This window comes from Crassostrea angulata, chromosome 6, assembly GCF_025612915.1.
Source record: "Crassostrea angulata isolate pt1a10 chromosome 6, ASM2561291v2, whole genome shotgun sequence".
Lineage (NCBI taxonomy): Eukaryota > Metazoa > Mollusca > Bivalvia > Ostreida > Ostreidae > Magallana > Magallana angulata.
Window position 1 is genome coordinate 37,544,426 of NC_069116.1, and position 19,834 is coordinate 37,564,259.

At 34.4% G+C, this 19,834-nt stretch overlaps 1 protein-coding gene across 1 annotated transcript; it reads right to left on the minus strand.

The window, feature by feature from the left end:
* Positions 1 to 1,717: 1,717 nt before the first annotated feature.
* On the minus strand, positions 1,718 to 19,621 carry LOC128188350 (protein strawberry notch homolog 1-like). Its single transcript, XM_052859337.1, has 29 exons — positions 19,504 to 19,621; positions 17,834 to 17,956; positions 17,523 to 17,600; positions 16,152 to 17,117; positions 15,825 to 15,942; positions 15,284 to 15,493; positions 14,517 to 14,601; positions 14,118 to 14,208; positions 11,129 to 11,290; positions 10,645 to 10,886; positions 10,142 to 10,295; positions 9,803 to 9,985; positions 9,089 to 9,186; positions 8,416 to 8,552; positions 8,047 to 8,241; positions 7,522 to 7,740; positions 6,899 to 7,164; positions 6,626 to 6,761; positions 6,370 to 6,482; positions 6,081 to 6,152; positions 5,893 to 5,992; positions 5,395 to 5,469; positions 4,865 to 5,011; positions 4,486 to 4,580; positions 4,123 to 4,215; positions 3,469 to 3,615; positions 3,240 to 3,316; positions 2,805 to 3,001; positions 1,718 to 2,496 (listed from the first exon to the last, which is right to left on the minus strand). The coding sequence occupies exons 1-29, from the start codon at positions 19,519 to 19,521 to the stop codon at positions 2,363 to 2,365; spliced, it is 4,731 nt and encodes a 1,576-aa protein (XP_052715297.1). The 5' UTR covers positions 19,522 to 19,621; the 3' UTR covers positions 1,718 to 2,362.
* Between the last annotated feature and the right edge of the window lie 213 nt (positions 19,622 to 19,834).

A 19,834-nucleotide genomic window follows, 5' to 3' on the forward strand; every position in this document is an offset into this window, starting at 1 on the left:
TTATTTCTTGCATGTAAATTTAATTCAGTTTTATTAACTTATTAAACAAAAACTGAAACACTGAAAGTAAACTTCATTTCAACACCCTGACAAAAGTATGATCCCCTCAATACAGATAAAGCATTCTCTATTCAATTATAAGAAAATTTTTATTATACAAACAAAATTGCACAACAATAGGAGACGCATTATAAACTGGTCATAGAAATATAGTTCAACAAAACCCAACTGATACATACAATAGTTTGAACAGCACTTCATATCAAACATGAGCCAATCAAGATACATGAAGGGTGGTAACCCTCCAATACATGTATACATATCAATGAAACATTTAAAATCTTCAGTCTAGGAATACATAAATATTACATTTAGACTCCAATAAATTATTCATACATTATGATTTCTATCTCAAAAAATGCGCCATTCACACATTTAAACAATCATCTCCAATTACGCCATTCTCACATGTACATTTAGACTGCATTTCCCCCTATATATATATCACTATGCAATCTTTCAATGTGTCACAACAACCTAGCTCCAATTGCATTGCGCTTCAGACTATTTTGCTATCAATACTAAACTTCTGTCATACATAAGATTTGCATAGAGTCAAATGACTAGATAAAATGAAAGTTTAGAAAACAAGATTTTATAACGGCAAAATCATAATGTACTTTTCATTTTCTTCGGATTCTTACAGCAAAGATTGCACTAACGATTCTGTTTATAAGTTCTCTCACAGGTCATCGTGTCCATTTACTAGTTCATGAAATTTCTGAGTACATGGCTAAATAACAATTGTTAACTGTAAAGGAAACTCACACACATGGAATGTTGTACAATGGAACTAGTTTTCAATATAAAATTTCTCTTTGATGAAAGCTACAGCAATATTTTGAAAATCTACATGTAACTCTAAAATATTGCTCAGCAAATCAATTTTTCTTCACAGAAATATGCTCACTTATCATAAACCTAACACAGGAAACATAAAGTCATCATGTGGACTATGTGTTCTCCCTCTTCACCGCTGTCTACTTTCTTTAAATGATTACTAATTTCAGGCACTCGTGAATTGACCTGCTGTAAATGGAGAGACTTCTCTGTGTGTAACATGTTGATTAAAAAGTGAAAGACACAGGGCTTGGTACAAATGAAATCTCTAGTTTTACCTATAGTCTACTTATATCACATATTGTTGTCCAATTTCTACCTACTCATTTGATATAAACTGTGGTAGAGACTCACTAACAGCAATGCAGAAAACTTGTAATAAAAGGTACCATTAAAAGCAAAGTCTTTCAAATTCCTTTTGATAGTGTCCACTACAACTGAAGTTATAGCAAGCACTTCTTGAACAGAAAACAATGTATTCTTCAACGTCATTAAAAAAATACATCAAAGAAACATACAAACTATCGATTAATAATAAACACAGCCACATAATCATCAAAATAATACATGAATCTGGCAACTTGATATACAATATGTAACAAACAAAATTTGGATTATGATCAATCAACTATTCTGGCATTTTCCCCAAAAAGCACTCAGAAAACAAACTTATAAACATCATCTTCATTTTGTGTACCAGGTTATCAAAATGTAGTGCATTGTATATGCACTCTGTTACATGTTAATGAATCAATCATAGCTCTTCTATGAAATAAGATAATAAAAAGTGGTCAATTTCCCGGAAGTACATGTATCAGTGAATGAACTAATCACAGTTTTACCATGTGTTAGACAAGTGAGCTTCTCCCTGCTTTGCAGCTAATTCTTGGTTCACTGTGTCCCTCTTGATTTTACATCTTTCTTAACTAATGAAAAAGTTATGATATGTCTAAATGGCGCCACGAACATTAAACATACGATGGAATATGCATCACAAATTATCTAGTCCCCATTAGTAAACACTGTATAAAATAATTATAAATATCTGGAATAGATTGAACTTTGGAGTATTTACGTAAAATTTAGTTTGCAAAATTTTAACGATTATCTCCCTGACTATTTTTAATCACAAGTGCACTATTAGTGGAGACATTAAATCTTATGAAGGTGAGAATAATAAAACAATGTCTGGGTTAATTTTGAGATGAAATCATACTGGAGTTTCGAAGTTCAAGTCTGGAAATTTTTCGTCTTCAGACAGACAAAATGGATAGAGGAACAGGATGATTCAGGATAACTCCTCCCCCCTCTAACTACAGTTTACCTCCCAAACTTTGTTTGCAGGGGTATAAAATAGTCTTCGTGTGCAATCAAAGTCAGATCCATCAAAACAATGAAATCAAACAGAAGAAACATAATGGATGAATAGTGTCAACAATAAAATAATGTAAGCACCAATATTTTAGAACAGCAGTGGCATGCTCAGATTATCGTCGTATTCGACTGACTGCGGGTGTTTCTCGGTGAAACTTTTGTCACAACCTTCTGAAAGAATGGAGGTCAAGGCTTGCACACAGTTGCCTGGTATCAAACTACCTGTAAATAACAACGATAAACTGTGTGTGAAAAAGGCAGCTTTTAAGAAGCACTAATTTATCAACTGATCTTTGCGTCTTTTTAACAGGCACTAATTCATCAACTTATCAAAGAGCTACCTTATAAAGTTTAAACCAAATTCCTTTTTCGAAATTAGAATCAATAACTCTTAAGCCATTTGCCAAATTTGATTGAAACTGATGAACAATAGATAATCAGAAAAGCTCATATGAAACCTTCAGCTTAGTTGAGCCAAAAAGAGAAGAGATTGCAATCTTATGATACTGATATGTACATGTATAACTTACCAACTATTCTTTGTCCACAATCTGTTTTGAGACGAATGATTTGCATTTTGGAGGTGGAGCCCCCTGGCATCCCCGCTAGGACACTCTCCACTTTACTCCACACACTCAGTACGGACCCACTCAGAATGTGGAATGTACGGGTCCTCAAACCTATCTCACACTGAAGGCCCAGGTTGGCTTTTTTGCAGCTTCCTCTCCTACAAGAAACAAAAGGTTTCTTTTATTTTGCACCTTGATGGTAAAATAATTGTGAACTTAACCGATATGTTCATCTGGCTTGGAGGGGAAATAGACTGTTTTTACATTTAGGTGTATACATGTACGTGCACATGATCAATAAGATATACATGTAATTCTTTAGAGTTGACCCTTGTTGTAAATTGTATTTCCATTTGAAATACCTGTAGAACTCAGAAACAACATTCTTGCACCTACCAGTAGGCATGACTGCAAATTTTGGCTGACAAGTTATACTGGTCTTCCCACCAAGGTTTAGCAATATCTGGCAAAACCTGGAAATGAAAGGTTATATTGAGTTATTTGTTTCATAAATTCCTATACATTTTTCCTCAAAAAAAAACCCCAGATAACTGTTTACATAAAATTCATTTAAGGTCTTTTTATATACACTGTATTTCTCACTACTTCTGAGTATGTAATTCACCTTTTTGTACTTCCGTTTGATGTTTGACAGAGGCTCTGTATGAAGCTGTCGGCCTGTGTTTGGTCTGTATACATTGTACAGCTTCTCTTTTTTCTTATTTGTACCAAAGAACACAGCCAAAACGACCGTCTTCTTAACATTTCTCTCCTACAAAAACATAATAAGAAAGGCATTATAGACATGGTAATTTATGGTATGTTACTAATCACATCTTAAAAGCTCTAGAAAAAAATCATAAAAGTATGCAATTCTTTAAAATTTCATTACACTTAAACATTTCTTTTGCATTTCTTAAAATCAGGTAAAGTTATAAGATGAAATGACATTTCACAGACATGCTTTACATTTAATAATCACAATTGTAGTTTCACTAAGTCTTCTGTACTGTTCAATAAAAGCATTTGGTTCAATATTAGACTCATTGGAAAATCTTGATTTTCAGTTTGATTTGTTAACTAAAATCTGGTTTGGTATAATACATCAGGTTCAACTTGATACAATCTTATCTTTATATGACATACTTTCTCCATGTATTCAAAATGATTTCCTACATATGTACATGTACATGTATATGGAATATAACTACCCTGACCTGCTATATAAGATACAATAACAAATGACTTACTATATGAGATATAACTACAAATGACTTACTATAGATGAAATGTAGAACCCATCGTCCACTCCTGTGTACTTCCTCCAGATGTCATTAGCCTGAGAAAATGACATTCCTCTTTCCACAGAGACCTTTGTAAATTTCAATAAACACATTATAATCATATAAATACATAAATGAACTACAGAGGAGGCCCATGGACCACAATTTTCAACAAGGCAACAATTCCTTATTGTGAATTTAACAACTTTCTAAAATTTTCTTATAAGTCCAACCTTTTTAAATTTTCTGTTTTACAGAAGGTGGAAAGGCCAAATCCAAAATAAGAAATCAATGGACCAAAATTCTTTATATAGTAAACTGAAGAAATAATGACATATTTCATCCAAAAGCAGTCTTACCGTTGTGAGTTCTGTCTTTGCAGTATTTAATGCTGCACTTCCTACAAAAGTTTTCGTCTCAATTTTCTTTACACTCTCACCACCCGAGCCCAGATCTGTGGCAAATTGAAAACAGAGGAACATAAACCACCATGGATTATCAGGTCAACTAACTCAATAAATGATCAGATCTCTCAATAAGGCAAGTGCCAACTTTCCCTTATAACCAGTAAGTCTTAAATAAGCAGTGTACCGGTACTTATTCAAGCTTGAAATGAAGACAACTGGCAAGCTATTTCAGTAAACAGATTTCCAACAGATAAAGTTGTAAATCAATTAACTGTGAAAAAAGTGTTTTATATTTACATGTATAAACTGAAAAATAAAAAAAAGGATTTACCCAGAATTCCCATGTCCCACCTTCCACTTCTCTTTGCATCCAATATAATGGCAGTCAAAGTTTCCGAAAAATACTTAAACATTGCATTCTGGAGGGCAACCTCCATTCCAAGGATTCTGTTCAGGAATTTACTGATGTTATTATAATCTGAAAATGGAAACATTCACTGTAGTACAGTAAAACACGGTTATAGCGAACACGCTTATAATGAATTGACGCTTACAGTAAAGTGTATTTCATTCCCCAAGACTCTATTTCATGTTGTAAAATTGACGGATATAACGAATTACGCTTATAACGAAGTTTAATTGCCCGTCCCTGGGACTTCGTTATAAGCGTGTTTTACTGTATACAGGTACATCTAAATTATGACGATCCCCCATTGTTAATCTCAACCCAGAGATGCTTTTTGTGGAGTTTGGTTGAAATTTGCTCCGAAATTATGAAGAAAATGAAAATTCAAATGTTATAACCTCAGCAGTACATGTATTGACAGGCACCAGAGCATATACATGTACCAGTCCTCTTACCCTTTTCAAGTAATGGCACTCCTATTCTCTCATCAAAGCTTATCAAACCAACACCTGCCAGACCTTTCTTCACGTCTGTAATACAAAAATTATATACATTTGCTATTGGCCCAATATAATAGAGAAAGAGACTTTTAGTGAACTAGTAGACCAATCATTCTGGAACAATATGAGTTGACTTTCCACCATATGTCAACAGTTTTCCTTCTGTCAGGTGCAGCTTCTCAATTTTAATCCAATTAATGACACAAAATTTCATTTCTTATGTAACTGCAAGAATTTTTTTTAAATTTAGTTTCAAAGTGTTACTATGAATCTGACCATTAAACTTTACTTCAAATTCTTATAAGCAATGAGTGTCCCTCCAAGTCTCTCTGACTTGTAGTCTCTGAAAAGTGTTTAATGCAACACAAGCAATAACTCTATAACTAATGATACACAGTATCCTGCAAGATGCCAAGGAGTAGAAAAAGAGATTTTCAATTTTTAAATATGAACCTTCGAAGAAGTCTCCGTCGTAAGTTTTAGGAATGGGTACAAGTGGAGCATCAAAGCCAAGCACTGATTTCATCACTGCTTCCAGGGCTGCTCTGCCATACTGTAAAAATAAAACAAAAAAAAACTTAGAGGTGGGAGGTCTGGGTTGATGTTAAAAATACATGTACCATAAAATACTGAAGCCTTACCTTATTGTCAAAGTTAAACCTGCTTAAATCCCGGGACTCTGTAGCTCTTCTATCACCATGAGTTAGAGCTCCCTGTTAAAAATACAGAAAATGAGACATGTTTCCATCACAATCTAAACAAACTGTGTTGGTACATGTACATGTATATCAGCCCGTTTTAATATTAAGATTTCTATAGCATCTTACAGTTTTGCTTACATACCTTGTGTACTAAAGAAGCATTTTAAAATCAAGAGTAAAACACTAGTACTGATTCAATATTTTATCTTCTAAAGGTCTAAATACCTACCAAGCTCTCTAATCTCTTTGAGACAGTAGAAGCAAATCTTTGTTCTCCAGCAAGTTCAGAAATGAGAAAGATATACTCGGGAGCATTCACTTGATTGGATCTGTGTGTGCGTCCTTCAAAATAAAATAATAAAAATACATAAGTAAAGTCCAAAATTGCATAAAAGTTGACATCATTAAATTAAACATAATATTCAAGCTCTTAAAAAATATACATGAAGTTGGCTAAAAATACAAATCTGAAAACATGTACGTACCAAACTGCTGAATGGCTCTGTCTGCGCTCCAGGGTAACTCCAGGGTCACATGGACTCGTCGTTTCTGGTTGATCGCCCGTCTGTCTGCTTGGAGGGATATACCTGAACTAGCTGCCTCTGATATAATGGCTACATTCTGTGGATATATTATAAATACCTCAATTTTACTTATCAAAATAATAATGATTGGGACATTCACACTTAGGATTTAATAAACAGAGTTGACTGTCTACATCCCAAAGTTTGAAAAAAAACGTTAAAACAAATTCAAACCTTTTCTCCGTCCATAAATCTCTGTTTTTCAGTCAGGTTGAGGATTTCAAGAGGAACATCAATTTCACTGCGAGACTCGTAGGTGATGCCCTCGTCTGTGTTCACAACACGACCTTTCCTGCCAGTCATCTCGGCCACACTCTCCGTCCCTCCCAGCTCGTCAATCAAATGATCTAATGTATTTGGTGGAAGCTTCTCTCCAACTTCATTGAGCATGTCTAACAACTCGTTCTTCATGGCTACAGCCTGCTCTACAGCATCCATACCTACAGTGTAAAAACAAGGAACTCTCATAACTGTGACAAAGAACTTTCAAATAATTCATGAAACCTTCAAAAGCCCTTATAATCAAAATTACAAGGCCTCAATACCCAACATAACAGCTTTCAACGAGGCATTGTTGAGATGGTATAATCTCAAAGGGCCCTGCATTAACACAAAGATGCAAGACCTTGTCATTTATCATTTATCCATTTTTGTTTTACCAAAGTACACTTTTACTCATTTTTTAAACACAATGCTTTTGATTATAAAAATTTCCCCCATATTTTATCAAATATATATCAAAATATATATCATAAAAGATTTATCCAGTTGTCATTAACCAAAGATAAAACACTTACTGTATAAAGGTGCATCCTCTTTTTCATTTTTGTCCACATTATTAGAGTTGTTGACTGTATTGACATTTTCTTTGGCCAGACAATTTTTTCTCAGTAAACCTGCAGCTGCTAATGCCTTGTCAAACTCCTCATCAACATCCAATTCTTTCCCCTTCTTTTTCTTCTTTTTACTAAAATCTTTGTTTTTTATTTTCTTGCTACTTTTCTTCAGCCATGGATCTGTGTAAAATATATTTAAACTTTTCAGGGTGTGGCATTTAAAAATGTTGGTTTTCATGAATATAATCTATATTATGGTAGGTCAAATACATGTATGCTATTGATATCTAAAATACCTCATTCTTTTAATATTTGTTGAATTAATTTCAAATTTCATTGTTAAAGTTTTCATTAGTTTTACTCAACATTTACATTTGTTAGGAAAATTATAATGGCTCCTGACCCATCTTTCTGATCAACATTGAAATGAGTAAAATACTTGCCCCACCATTTATTGGAATAACATTCAACCTCAAGTGTTCCTACCTTCATCACTGTCTGAATCATTTCCAAATGGATTGGAGTCATCCACATCTGTTCCACTGTTATCTGAGCCTTTGTGGAAGTCCAGCTCCAAATCACTCATATCCGAGTTGGAATCAGAACTGCTGTCTGAATCGCTGTCATCGGAATTTGCCTCCTTCCTCTTTTGTTTTTTGGAAATTTGGTTATTCTTTTGTTCTTTAAAATAAATTGCCATAGGCAAATACATTCCCTTTACATGCTTATTTAAATACTGCTATACTGCATGCTAAATTATGAAGCATTTTTATGCTCTTTGTTGAAACTAAAGCAAAATAAGGATGCCTGGACGAACTTTGACTTACAATGTATATTTGTTACATATACCGATACCTTTTTTCCTTTTGTTGTTCTCTGTCTGTTGAACAGGTTCTTTCTTCTTTCCATAATTCCCTAGTCCAAATATGTCAAAAGTTTTCCTTCTGTCAGGTGCAGGAAAATGCTTCTCAACCAAAGTTTGAAACACCCCTCTACAAATTGAATCAAATTTAAATTTGATTACATTGTACAGTTTGTTATTATAGAGAAGATAACATTGACACTTTGCCACTTTAATGTAGTATGGTGGGTTTTTTTATGGCCTATCAACCAGTATTTCCAGTCTGACTTGGACATGCTGGTCATGTGTTTCACTACTGTGGAATCAAGAGACCTATGCGACTTCAAAAATCAGTTGCAATTCCAAATTTTACATAGAGCTGTTTTTCCACTTTGACCAGAGAGCATAAAGAGGATGTATAAACTTCTGAGAGAGACATGAAATTGCATATCTAGAAGTATATGTATATTCCAAAAAGAATTCTTTAGGGAAGTATATTTGTATAAATCTAATAGGAACAAATTTAAGTTCTCTGAATTTCACAGAAATTATTTTTACCTACACATCTGACTTGGAAAACTGGTTAAAGGCCACTTTTCACTCTTTATCCAGCAGTACTCTATGGACACAGTGTTGAAAACATTTGTATTTTAATTGCTTTTTTTTTTTTACTGAAGTAAAACCTACTTGGCTGTTGAGACAAAGTCGTTGAGTTCCCCTCCTTGTTCCTCTAACTGTTCCAGAGTCCTGGCTTCCCCCGTGGATTGAAGACCAATGACAACACACTGAAAGATTACCTCAGAGATTTCAACATTCTTGACTTGGTATTAAAAATCACATTCATTTTGATCACAAAAATTACTGCAATTTATCAAAAATATCTGAGTTAAAAGCACAGTTAACATCACTTGGGAATAAAGGAGCTTTTATTTCCCTGCTTTTGTAAAAAAAAAACCCAAAACAAACATGTTTGTAGAGTTATGCAGTATTACAACGAGTTGAATAATTTTGCCTTATATGACAAGTCACTTAAGACAGGCTGGATTGTAGCGGACTTATTCAGTTTTGATATACATGTATATGACAAATCATTTTTCAGCTTTTGATATGATCCTCCACTAAATGGAAGATAAAAATTAATTTTCTTGAAATTTTTTTAAAATTTCCTGAGATACATTAAACATTTTAAGTTACTTGTAAATTACTACATGTACCATTTTGTGAAGTTGATCTCATGATTATGTGTTGAAACATTTTCATAATACTTGGAAAATAAGAATACATCACAAATGCTCCATAATGCATTTGTTATTTTTTTTTCAGTTAAGCAAATATTACTCAGTAACTGCATATGACACCAATTAATATTTTTGATTTTTTACTCTCCTAAGTCAAACTAACCTTGCCATTTTTGACTGCCTCACGTGCTAGTTCAACACAATGTTGAACTTTTGCCGATATACAGAGATACTTAAAAAATCTCTGATGTGCTGACCAGAATTGACCCCACATGCTCTTTTTCATCCTCTGTTCAGCATCCATGAGCTCAGCAGCTTTACTAAATCGTTCCCTTGCTGTAACCCACTGAGGAGAGAAAATACAATATTTTTAAATTATTCAATTTTAGGTATCATGATGAACAATACTTATTTACTCACAACAGATTTATTGACTTATTGATTACCAGTAATTTTGGCAAGGATTCTTTTTTCAATTTGCATAGTTGACATTGAAACCTACCATTCTAACACTGTCATTGTAGACCTTGACAAAATTTTTATCCAAAGGAATTTCCTCAATTTTAAACGTGACGCCTTTAAAACTGAGCTGTCTGGCAATGTACATTCCTCGGAGCTTCATATCCATGGCAACCAGCTCCATAGCACCAACTCCTCTGTAAAACAAATGTACAAATACTTTTCAATATCAAGTTCTGTCAACCTTCATTCATGACTCTTGTTCAGAATTTGATGCATTTAACATTAAGGGGCTATAGATTTGGAATCAATTAAAATGGGATTTAAACTGTCTACTTCAAATTATAACAGTGGAGCTTCAGATATTCCGACACCAGATATCCAGTAGGAGGACAATTTCATTTAGAAACAGAATTTGTAAATTGTTTTGACCCATTAATCTGAAATTTCTCATACCGTTTCTTTTTCTTTAAAATATTTTGAGAGTTTATTGTTTTAACATTTCTGTGGTCCATTTTAAAATTAACTGTTTTAATATACATGTACCTTTTCTCAACAGCCTGAATGAAATCATTAAACTCAGGAAAAGGAGTGCCCGCTCCCCATAAGCCTAGCCGAGTCATGTACGCCATGTTCTTAGGTTCGGAGGCCCCAGTGGCACTAGCGTACACTATCCTGGCATTGGGCAGGCGGTTCTGTAGTTCTAGGACAGTCTGTCCTGTCTTTGTTGGTTTGCTGGAGCCCACCGGACAAAGATTCTTAGCTTTATGGCATTCATCAAATACTATCTATTACCCATTAAGGAACTCTATAAAGCATTTTAAATTAATATTTTGCAGAAAAGTGGTAGATTATTAAATAAAAGGTAAGTTAAGATATGGAATAAAAAAGAGGCAATAAATTCAACATGAGTGACTGAAGGACAAATGGACAGAAAAAAATAAATTAACAGAATGAAGGAAAGGCAGGAATTTACATCACATGCCAAAGCCATTTCATGGTGACAGGTCGGCAGTAGAAAAAAGGATACAACACCATCAAAATCCTTTCCACACCATTTCAGTAGCTGTTTGAACCTGGTCTTATATTTCCCACTGGATTGGCTTTCTCCAATCAGAGAAGAGTATGTGGCAAATATTACTCCCTTCTTAACACTACCATTTTCTTTTGATGATATTTTTGCATACTTGAACTACAATGGAGAAAAAAAACAAGAGGCCCATGGGCCACATCGCTCACCTGAGGAACAATAGGTATGATAAAATCAGCTTAGTGGAGTCATAATACAAACTATCTGGACAATGTACAATAATACATGTAGATCCTGTATAAAAAAATCCAGTTTCCCCCCTGGATATTCTTATGTTTATAATCATTAGTCCCTTTTCTAAGAGGATGATTTTATAGTCATATCATATGTTGAGTATTGCAGTACTCTAAAAGATCCTTAACAATAGTTTATATATGGGATATAAACCTACATCAAACTCTGAACCTTCTTGTGAGGCCAAAGAATTGTCCTGGGACCAAAGTCTTAACAATTATAAAGAATCATCTGGCTGATTAGTTTCTGAGAAGAAGATTTTTTAAGATTTACTAAATATATTCCTATGTAAAACTTCGACCCCCCATTGTGGCCCCATCCTACCCCCGAGGGTCATGATTTTCACAACATTGAATCTACACTACCTGAGGATGCGTCCACACAAGTTTCAGCTTTCCTGGCTGATTAGTTTTTGAGAAGAAGATTTTTAAATATTTACTCTGTTTATTCCTATGTAAAATATCGACCTCCCATTGTGGCCCAAACCTATCCCCAGGGGTCATGATTTTCACAAATTTGAATCTACACTACTTGAGGATGCTTCCACACAAGTGCCAGCTTTCCTGGCTAATTAGTTTCTGAGAAGAAGATTTTTAAAGATTTACTCTATATAATCATATGTTAAACTTCGATCCCCCATTGTGGCCCCAACCTACCCCCAGGGGTTATTATTTTCACAACTTTGAATCTACACTACCTGAGGATGCTTCCACACAAGTTTCAGCTTTGCCGGCTGATTAGTTTCTGAGAAGAAGATTTTTAAAGATTTACTCTATATATTCATATGTTAAACTTCGATCCCCCATTGTGGCCCCACCCTACCCCCGGGGGTAATGATTTTCACAACTTTGAATTTACACTACCTGAGGATGCATCCACACAAGTGTCAGCTTTTCTGGCTGATTTGTTTCTGAGAAGCAGATTTTTAAAGATGTACTGTATATATTCCTATGTAAAACTTCGATCCCCCATTGTGGCCCCACCCTACCCCAGGGGGTCATGATTTTCATAACTATGAATCTACACTACCTGAGGATGCATCCACACAAGTGTCAGCTTTCCTGGCTGATTAGTTTCTGAGAAGAAGATTTTTAAAGATATACTGTATATATTCCTATGTAAAACTTCCACTCCCCCCCCCCCCATTGTGGCCCCACCCTCAGGTGAGCTAAAAAGATTAAGTTTACAGTACAATAAGTTGTTAAAGTTGGTTTCTGGAAGAACAGACTTTGAACATTTTCTAAATAAATATTGACAATTTTTTTTACTTTTTTAATCTTTAGTTTTTAAGATCTGTGTACAAACATAGAATTGTGAGCAAATCTTTGTATCTTGCTTATAATTCGAAGCTTAACACTCAAATATGGTTAGTAAATAGAAATTGTAAACAATGCACTATAACAAATAAAGAACACAATTTATTTTTTCGAAATGAATCATATATATATACATGTATATACCTACATATTTCCGTCAGCGATATCAAAAGAAAATGCCGAATTACCGATAGAAGAAGTTGTATTTCAGTACCCCTACATCAGATTTTGCTTAATTTGCGCAGGTAAACAGTTAACTGTTTGATTTACCGAAGTATCTGTTTGAATTGATACGTAAAAATCACGAAATACCTGTAGACGATAGTTTCCAGGTTTAAAAGCGTAAATAATGAAAACGAAACGAAAATCCGAAGAAGCTAACACCAACACACTTGTTTGATCCTTGTTGGAACAATTAGAAAATTAATCAATAAACAATAAAAACAGAGGGAAATGCACTTTAGTACGTTGTTAATGCATCAGATTTAATCATTTTCGCAGGTAAACATTTACCGAAGTCTATGTTCCAAATACAAGGCGATTGTTTCCCAAGTTAAAAAGCAAAATGAAACGAAAAAATGAAAACAAACTAAAACCAACATCACAAGTGAAAATGACAACGCGTTGAAATATTTAACCTCAATTTACTTCACAATAATCGGCACCAAGGTTATTTCCATGTTTCATAGATTATATTCGTACGTGAACTGTTGCACAAGAAACTGCCAGCTTCAAACAAAGAACCTCGTTTTCGAGATGCGGTAGACTGGCGATGCCTGTCATAAGACCAGTCTATCGCAATGAATTGCCAGTCTACGATATATGGAATAACGAGCCATTCTTTATAAGTATTTTCGCAATTATCTCAAATTTGGAACAGAAATCGCCTATAATTTTTGCAATTTATATTTTCCTTTCCCTAAGGATGATTTATGCTAAATTACGTTAAGATTAACTCGGTAGTTCTTGAGAAGAAGATTTTTAAAAATGCACCCCCCTTTTTCTACAGTTTCAAGGTTTTCTCCGCTTTGAATACAGATCGGACTTTTATTTCTGCAATTTATATTCGCCCTCCCATAAGGATGCTTTGTGCCAAATTTGGTTGAAATTGGATAAGCGGTTTTAGAGAAGAAGTTCAAAATGTAAAAAGTTTACAGACGGACGGACAGACGGACGGACGGACGGACGACGGACAAAATGTGATCAGAATAGCTCACTTGAGCTTTCAGCTCAGGTGAGCTAATGATTCAGTCAAACTATTATAAAAGAAATGAAGCTGGCCAAAATCTGTCATTCTTATCTGTATATTTCAGGAGGAATGATATTCACGTGACAAAATTAACAATAACTTTTCAGTTTTTTGGTTGTAAATGGAGTACCTTGTTAAGTGCATGGACTTCAATTCTTCCAGCACCGATGTCACTAAGATCTCTCTCTGCATCTACCTTTAAATCGTTTGATACACTCAACCTGAAACATTACGTAAAATGTAACAATTATTTTCTTTCCTATAACTTGAATTTGGCAATAAATGTTGCAAAATATAAACCCATTTCAAAAGTCTACCAATACAATGTCTTTAAATTTTTTATTTATCGAAAATTGCTCAATTAACTATGGATTCATTAATATCCATGGTGGCTCAATAATATTATTGTGGATTTTGTGGGTTCCTCTTATTGTATTATTGTGGGTTCCTCTTCTCATGAGTACCTCTTATCCATAATTAATTTCTGTATGAAAATTTGAAGTGGTAGTGAATTACCAAGCATACTAACCATAATGCACGTTTTCGTCCTAGTAGATAGTTTTCATAAATGATACCAGCCAAGGTTCTTCCTTTCCCAACTCCAGCACCATCCCCTGGTAAACATATGTCAGTAAAATAAATCAAACATTGAAATACCTATTGACACAAATGAATTGAAAACTTCATTACAAAATTTCTAAAATCAAAATTAGAAATATATGTCCTCAGGACAGCCTTGCCGAATGGTAAATTTTTAAGACAACACGACTCTTTGCATAGTAAAATATGGTAACAGAACAAATAATCCTTTCAAAATTTGTATCTATAAATGAAGTTTGGTAAAAATATCTATGGCATCCATGTACATGTAGGTCCGATATTAACTTGACCTTGAAATTTAATTCATGGAAATTGCATACTCTTATTTACAGGCAGTCTTTTTGGCAAAATCGGAGCAAGAATGGGATAGGGGGAGAGAAATTAAAGTCCAAAAATGGCCTCTACTCTGGATCTAGAAACTCAGATGGACAGATGCAGAGAGCCAAACTACTTGAAATTATGTATTATTATGTATGTGTTAATATATGTACTTATTTACTGGCATAGACCAGTATTCTTTTCAATATGAGCTGAATAAAGTAATTCTTTGTTCAATACCCAGTATTCCAACCATCCCTGAATTATAAATGATGTTTATTTTTCTTGATTTACAACATAAAAGATCTAGCTAAATATACAAGTGAAATAATACCCATTTTGATCATATGATGAAATTGAAAATCCTACTCTACTTACCAATAAGGAATCCTGCTCGATCCTTACTAGGTAAAATTATTTCATGCCTTTGGCATGCGTATGTCACAGCCTCTAACTGCAAGGCTGAGAGCTCTCCATTATCAATGATGCTCTCTGGCAGGGACAAGTTGTACCAAATGTTGGTCGGCTCAACACTAGCAAGAGAACTGGTTTCTACCACAGGGTCAGGGTGTTTTATTCCTATTGATACTGCAAGAAAAGTCAACTTCAAAAGTCAACTCAAAGTTAATCATATAAACTTAGACCCCTAAGACGGATACCAAAAACTATATAGCAGGAAATTGATATAAAATAAATGAATAAAAAAGTGTATTTAATTGATAGTCATAATTTTTCTTACTTTTTTAAAATAAGTAATGAATATGAAGTAGGAACTTAAAACGGCTTATTTAAGTGTTTTACTTCTCCCATCCAATTCGACAAATTTTCTCATAGCTAGAAAACTACAGATGTATATTCTAGAGGAAAAACATCTTACTCTGAGTATTTGGTTATTTTGATTTCATTAAGAGGTTCTTACATTTGACTGGCATATATTCATTGTATGTTTCTGCATGTCCCAGTTCCTGGACTTCTTCTTCTACTTCATCCTCCTCCAGAGATGCTACACCTCCCCCTAACATTTGCCGTGCAGTTAGCTAAAATTAATTAGCACAATAAAAAAATAACAAACCTCTACCACAATGTCTAATATTAAATGGGAAGCTAAAAACTATTGCAACATGGAGCTGTTACATGTGTTAAGTGTTAACACTAAAAGGGGGTTGGGGGGGTTGGAACCTCCCTGGTAAATTCAAACTTTATATTAACACAGTAAAATTACTGACAATGGGACTTTGGCCTTTACCTGTTGAACAGACGGACCGACTTTCTTTAGCTTCACATCCTCATTACTCCACAACCTGGACAAGTCTTTGTGAGTCACATTAGCTTTAAAACTAGCTGGAATACTTCCATTGAGTCCATTCACTGAGTGAGGATGCTCAAGGTCTGGCAGAGCTGGAGTAGACATGCTGTGCTGCAGGGTTGGATTTCCATGTAGGAGGGACACACTGGGGGACTGAGCAGTATTTACTGCACCAGGCGTTAATGAATTCACTCTCATGTTCCCCATTCCACCCTGATTGGATAAAATATCACTTCTTGGCAATGCTGGAGATGAAGGAGTCATAGTTATTCCTCCGAACGTGGAACAAACTGCGGGATTAATCCTGCCACCTGATGACATAACTTGAGCACCGATGCTAGGCGAGGGATTCACACCACCTGTCACTTGATTACTAGTTGTTGTGATAATTATTTTCTTACCACTCGCGGTTGCAAGATTTCCTAAATTAATCATGCACGCACCAGTATACGGATCTTTCCGGACTAAGTTGGACCAATTTAAAGAATCGGATGCCGGTTTCGAAGTATCACTAACCGGAACCTCGGCAACACTAGTTCTTCCTGAAAGATCATTTAGATTTATTGTTGGCACTGCTGAGTTTTTTGTGACATAGCTCCCTAGCTTCACTGACGCTACCCCTCCTGTTGTTTTGTTGATGATTCCACTGAGAGGAACAGTGGTTCCTGACACAGGTACTTTGATAGTGCTTGGTGCCTGCCCACCAAGTCTGGTGATTTTGATAATCCTTGGACCTCCACTAGAACTGGATTGAATTTGAGAGGTCTGGAGTTTAATCTGGCCCTGAAGAGATTCTCCATGTTTCTGTAGGGAGGAGGCTGGAATGCGGATAATTGCAGGACTTGATGACGATCGATGTAGTTGGGAAGACAGATTACTCTGCACCTTGGAGACTTGAGTCTTCAACTGAAAATTAAATACATCAAGAGATGGATAACAGCAAATACATGTATATGACAATGTTGTAAAATTTTGTGTTAAGTATGTGAGGGACAAGTTTTTTTGTTAATTGTAAAGTTTTCACAGACTCAGGGGGTGTATTTTTGTGAATTTACTTGAATGATTAATGAATTAATGTGTTTCATAATTTGTTGAGGCTGTTAATTTGTGAGTGAGGGGAGCCAACAAAATCCACAAAAATCGAGCCTCAACGATTTCCAATGATTCCACAGAATCAGTTTGAATTGACTGATTGAGATGATCATCCATAATTTACTCTGTTGTTATCACTTTCTGAAACACAATCGTGTTCTGTTTTTGTCAGGGTTCAAAACTTTTCAGCTTTGTGAATTATATCATTAAAAATGTTACCTGGACATTTGAAAACGTTGCTCCGGGATGAGTTTGTTGTGGGATTCCTGGATTTAGTGTACCGGGGTTGATGACATGCTGTGAAACAGAAATGTTGTGAAAAACTCCTCCTATCTGCATTTGATTCAAGGTTTTTGATAACATGAAATTTTATGCATATTGTAAATTTGGATATCAAAAGTCTACTATTTGTATTTCAATTTTACCGAGTTAATGTTCCCTCCGAATATATGGTGAACATTATTATTATATGCAAGTAACCATTGTAACTGAAGTTGATATCAACGTTGAGATTGGTTTATAATACTTACACTTATAATTGGTTGAGATTGTCCTTGATACACAGTTTGGTGTGCAGGTTCATTATATTCTTCAAAGTCCCCAGCAATGCCTGATTCATCTAATGCTGCTGATAATATGTCGGTGAAATCGTTCTGTAAAGAGATGTACCACATTTAAAAACAATTGTCTTTACAAAGCTTTATTAATACTGCTCAATAACTACTGTTTAAATTTAGAATCTTTTATGTCAGTAGCAATGAGTTCTCTCTGGAAACTGAGGAGAAAATTCTCAGAAGATGTAACTATATAATAAGTACATGTTGAAAGGAGGAAGTCAATTTTCAATAACTTGACTCCTTCAGAGATTTATAACACACAGATTAAATCTGTGTGACTTCCTGCCAAAGGAAAAAGAGACATTCTGTCTGTCAGTCTGTTTGTCTGCAGTTTGTTGCAGGAAACTTAAAAGACATTTCATCTTATTTTGAAGTGACATGGCCAGAGGAAATTTTTCTTAAACTTGTTTCAATGCATAGAAAAAAGTTTTCCTGGTTAAATAGACATAAGGAAAACAAGTGGTTCCTGTGGTAGGTAAAACAAAATTTAATAATTTATGTGTGAGAGTGTGTAATTGGACTTTTTAACTTGTAATTCTAATTTAAACAACTCAAAGTCAATGAAAAATGTTCTCTTTACAGCAAGCAGTTTAAGACACACAGCATCCTCTTTATGAATTAAACTATTCCAGAAATCAGTGAACTAGAATATAGAAAACTAGTTTTCATCCCCTGGATGCTGGCTTTTTATGGTACCCATCTTTTATTTTTTTTTTTTACATTTTAATGCATCAGAAATATATTTAAAACATGTTTTCATTTGATTCAGTTTTTTTACGTGGCATTAATTCAATGGGATATATTTACCCCCTTTAAAATGAAAGGAATTCCATGCTCTGTGACCTTTATAGTTAAAAAATAATAAAATGGAACAACTATATTGAAGATGTCACTATTAGCTTAGGCCAAAAAAAAAAGTTGTGTGTTTAGGGTAACCCGACCTAACCCACAAAAAATGCCCAGATCCTACCATTTTTAGATGTCTGTTTTCATCCTGTTGTGATTTTTATATTTTTTCTATTAAAAATCCGTTTTTAAATATGACACAAAAAAAAACATTCTTAGGATCCATACAGAAAAAAATATGATAAAATTAAAAAAAATCCCTACCTACCTAACCTGATTTTTTCATCAGTGTTACTCTAAACACACAATTTTTGATAGGCCTTATTACTGAAGTTTCACAAAAATCAAATGAATACTCTCGAGTTTTAATTAATCATATCATAATTACGAAATTTAACAACGGAATAAAAAAGAAAGTAAAATTAGACCTCAATTGGTTGATATTATTAATAAGTAGTAAAAAGGTATGATTTTCTATAATATGTGTTACGCCTGCCCCATCTGTCATGTCGTGAAATAAATTACATAACTTTTATATACAGAAAAAAATAATATTTTAATAATAGACTTTACATCAACTTTCTGTGACTTGATCTCACTCGTAACGAGGAAGGGTTGATACCGGTTCAAAAGTATCGACATTTCATAATGATTAGGCTATATAATAACCTATCATTTGTGAGTAAATAACAGCTGGTATAACTTAAATTTTACAATAAGTGAAACTTTTGTCTTACACTCAGTTCATTAGCCATCACTAGGAAGAAACGTAGGCACACATTTATTTACGCTCTTCCACGATCTACCATCATACTGGGATTTCCCAGAATGCCTTACTTTTGCGCATATACGCTGATTCCAGAGGCGTTCCGAAAGAAAAGCATGGAAGTTGTCTGGTTCCTTCTATCGTGAACCAGACAAACCAAAACCTTCCGAAATATCAAAGACCCTACCCCCCAATAAACAAAATTAATGCTTAAACACTTTTTTTATGTAGACAGAAAATGAAATCAATTTATTTATTATTTTACTAATCCTCTTTTGGATTAAGACATACCTAGATTTAAT

Bases quoted from the DNA above. Each gene is read 5' to 3' on its own strand.
- LOC128188350 (XM_052859337.1), bottom strand. The intron at 5,012-5,394 runs GTAAGAGGACTG...TTCCATTTTCAG, and splicing joins AGTGCCATTACTTGAAAAGG to ATTATAATAACATCAGTAAA. The intron at 2,497-2,804 runs GTAAGTTATACA...TGTTATTTACAG, and splicing joins TTGTGGACAAAGAATAGTTG to GTAGTTTGATACCAGGCAAC.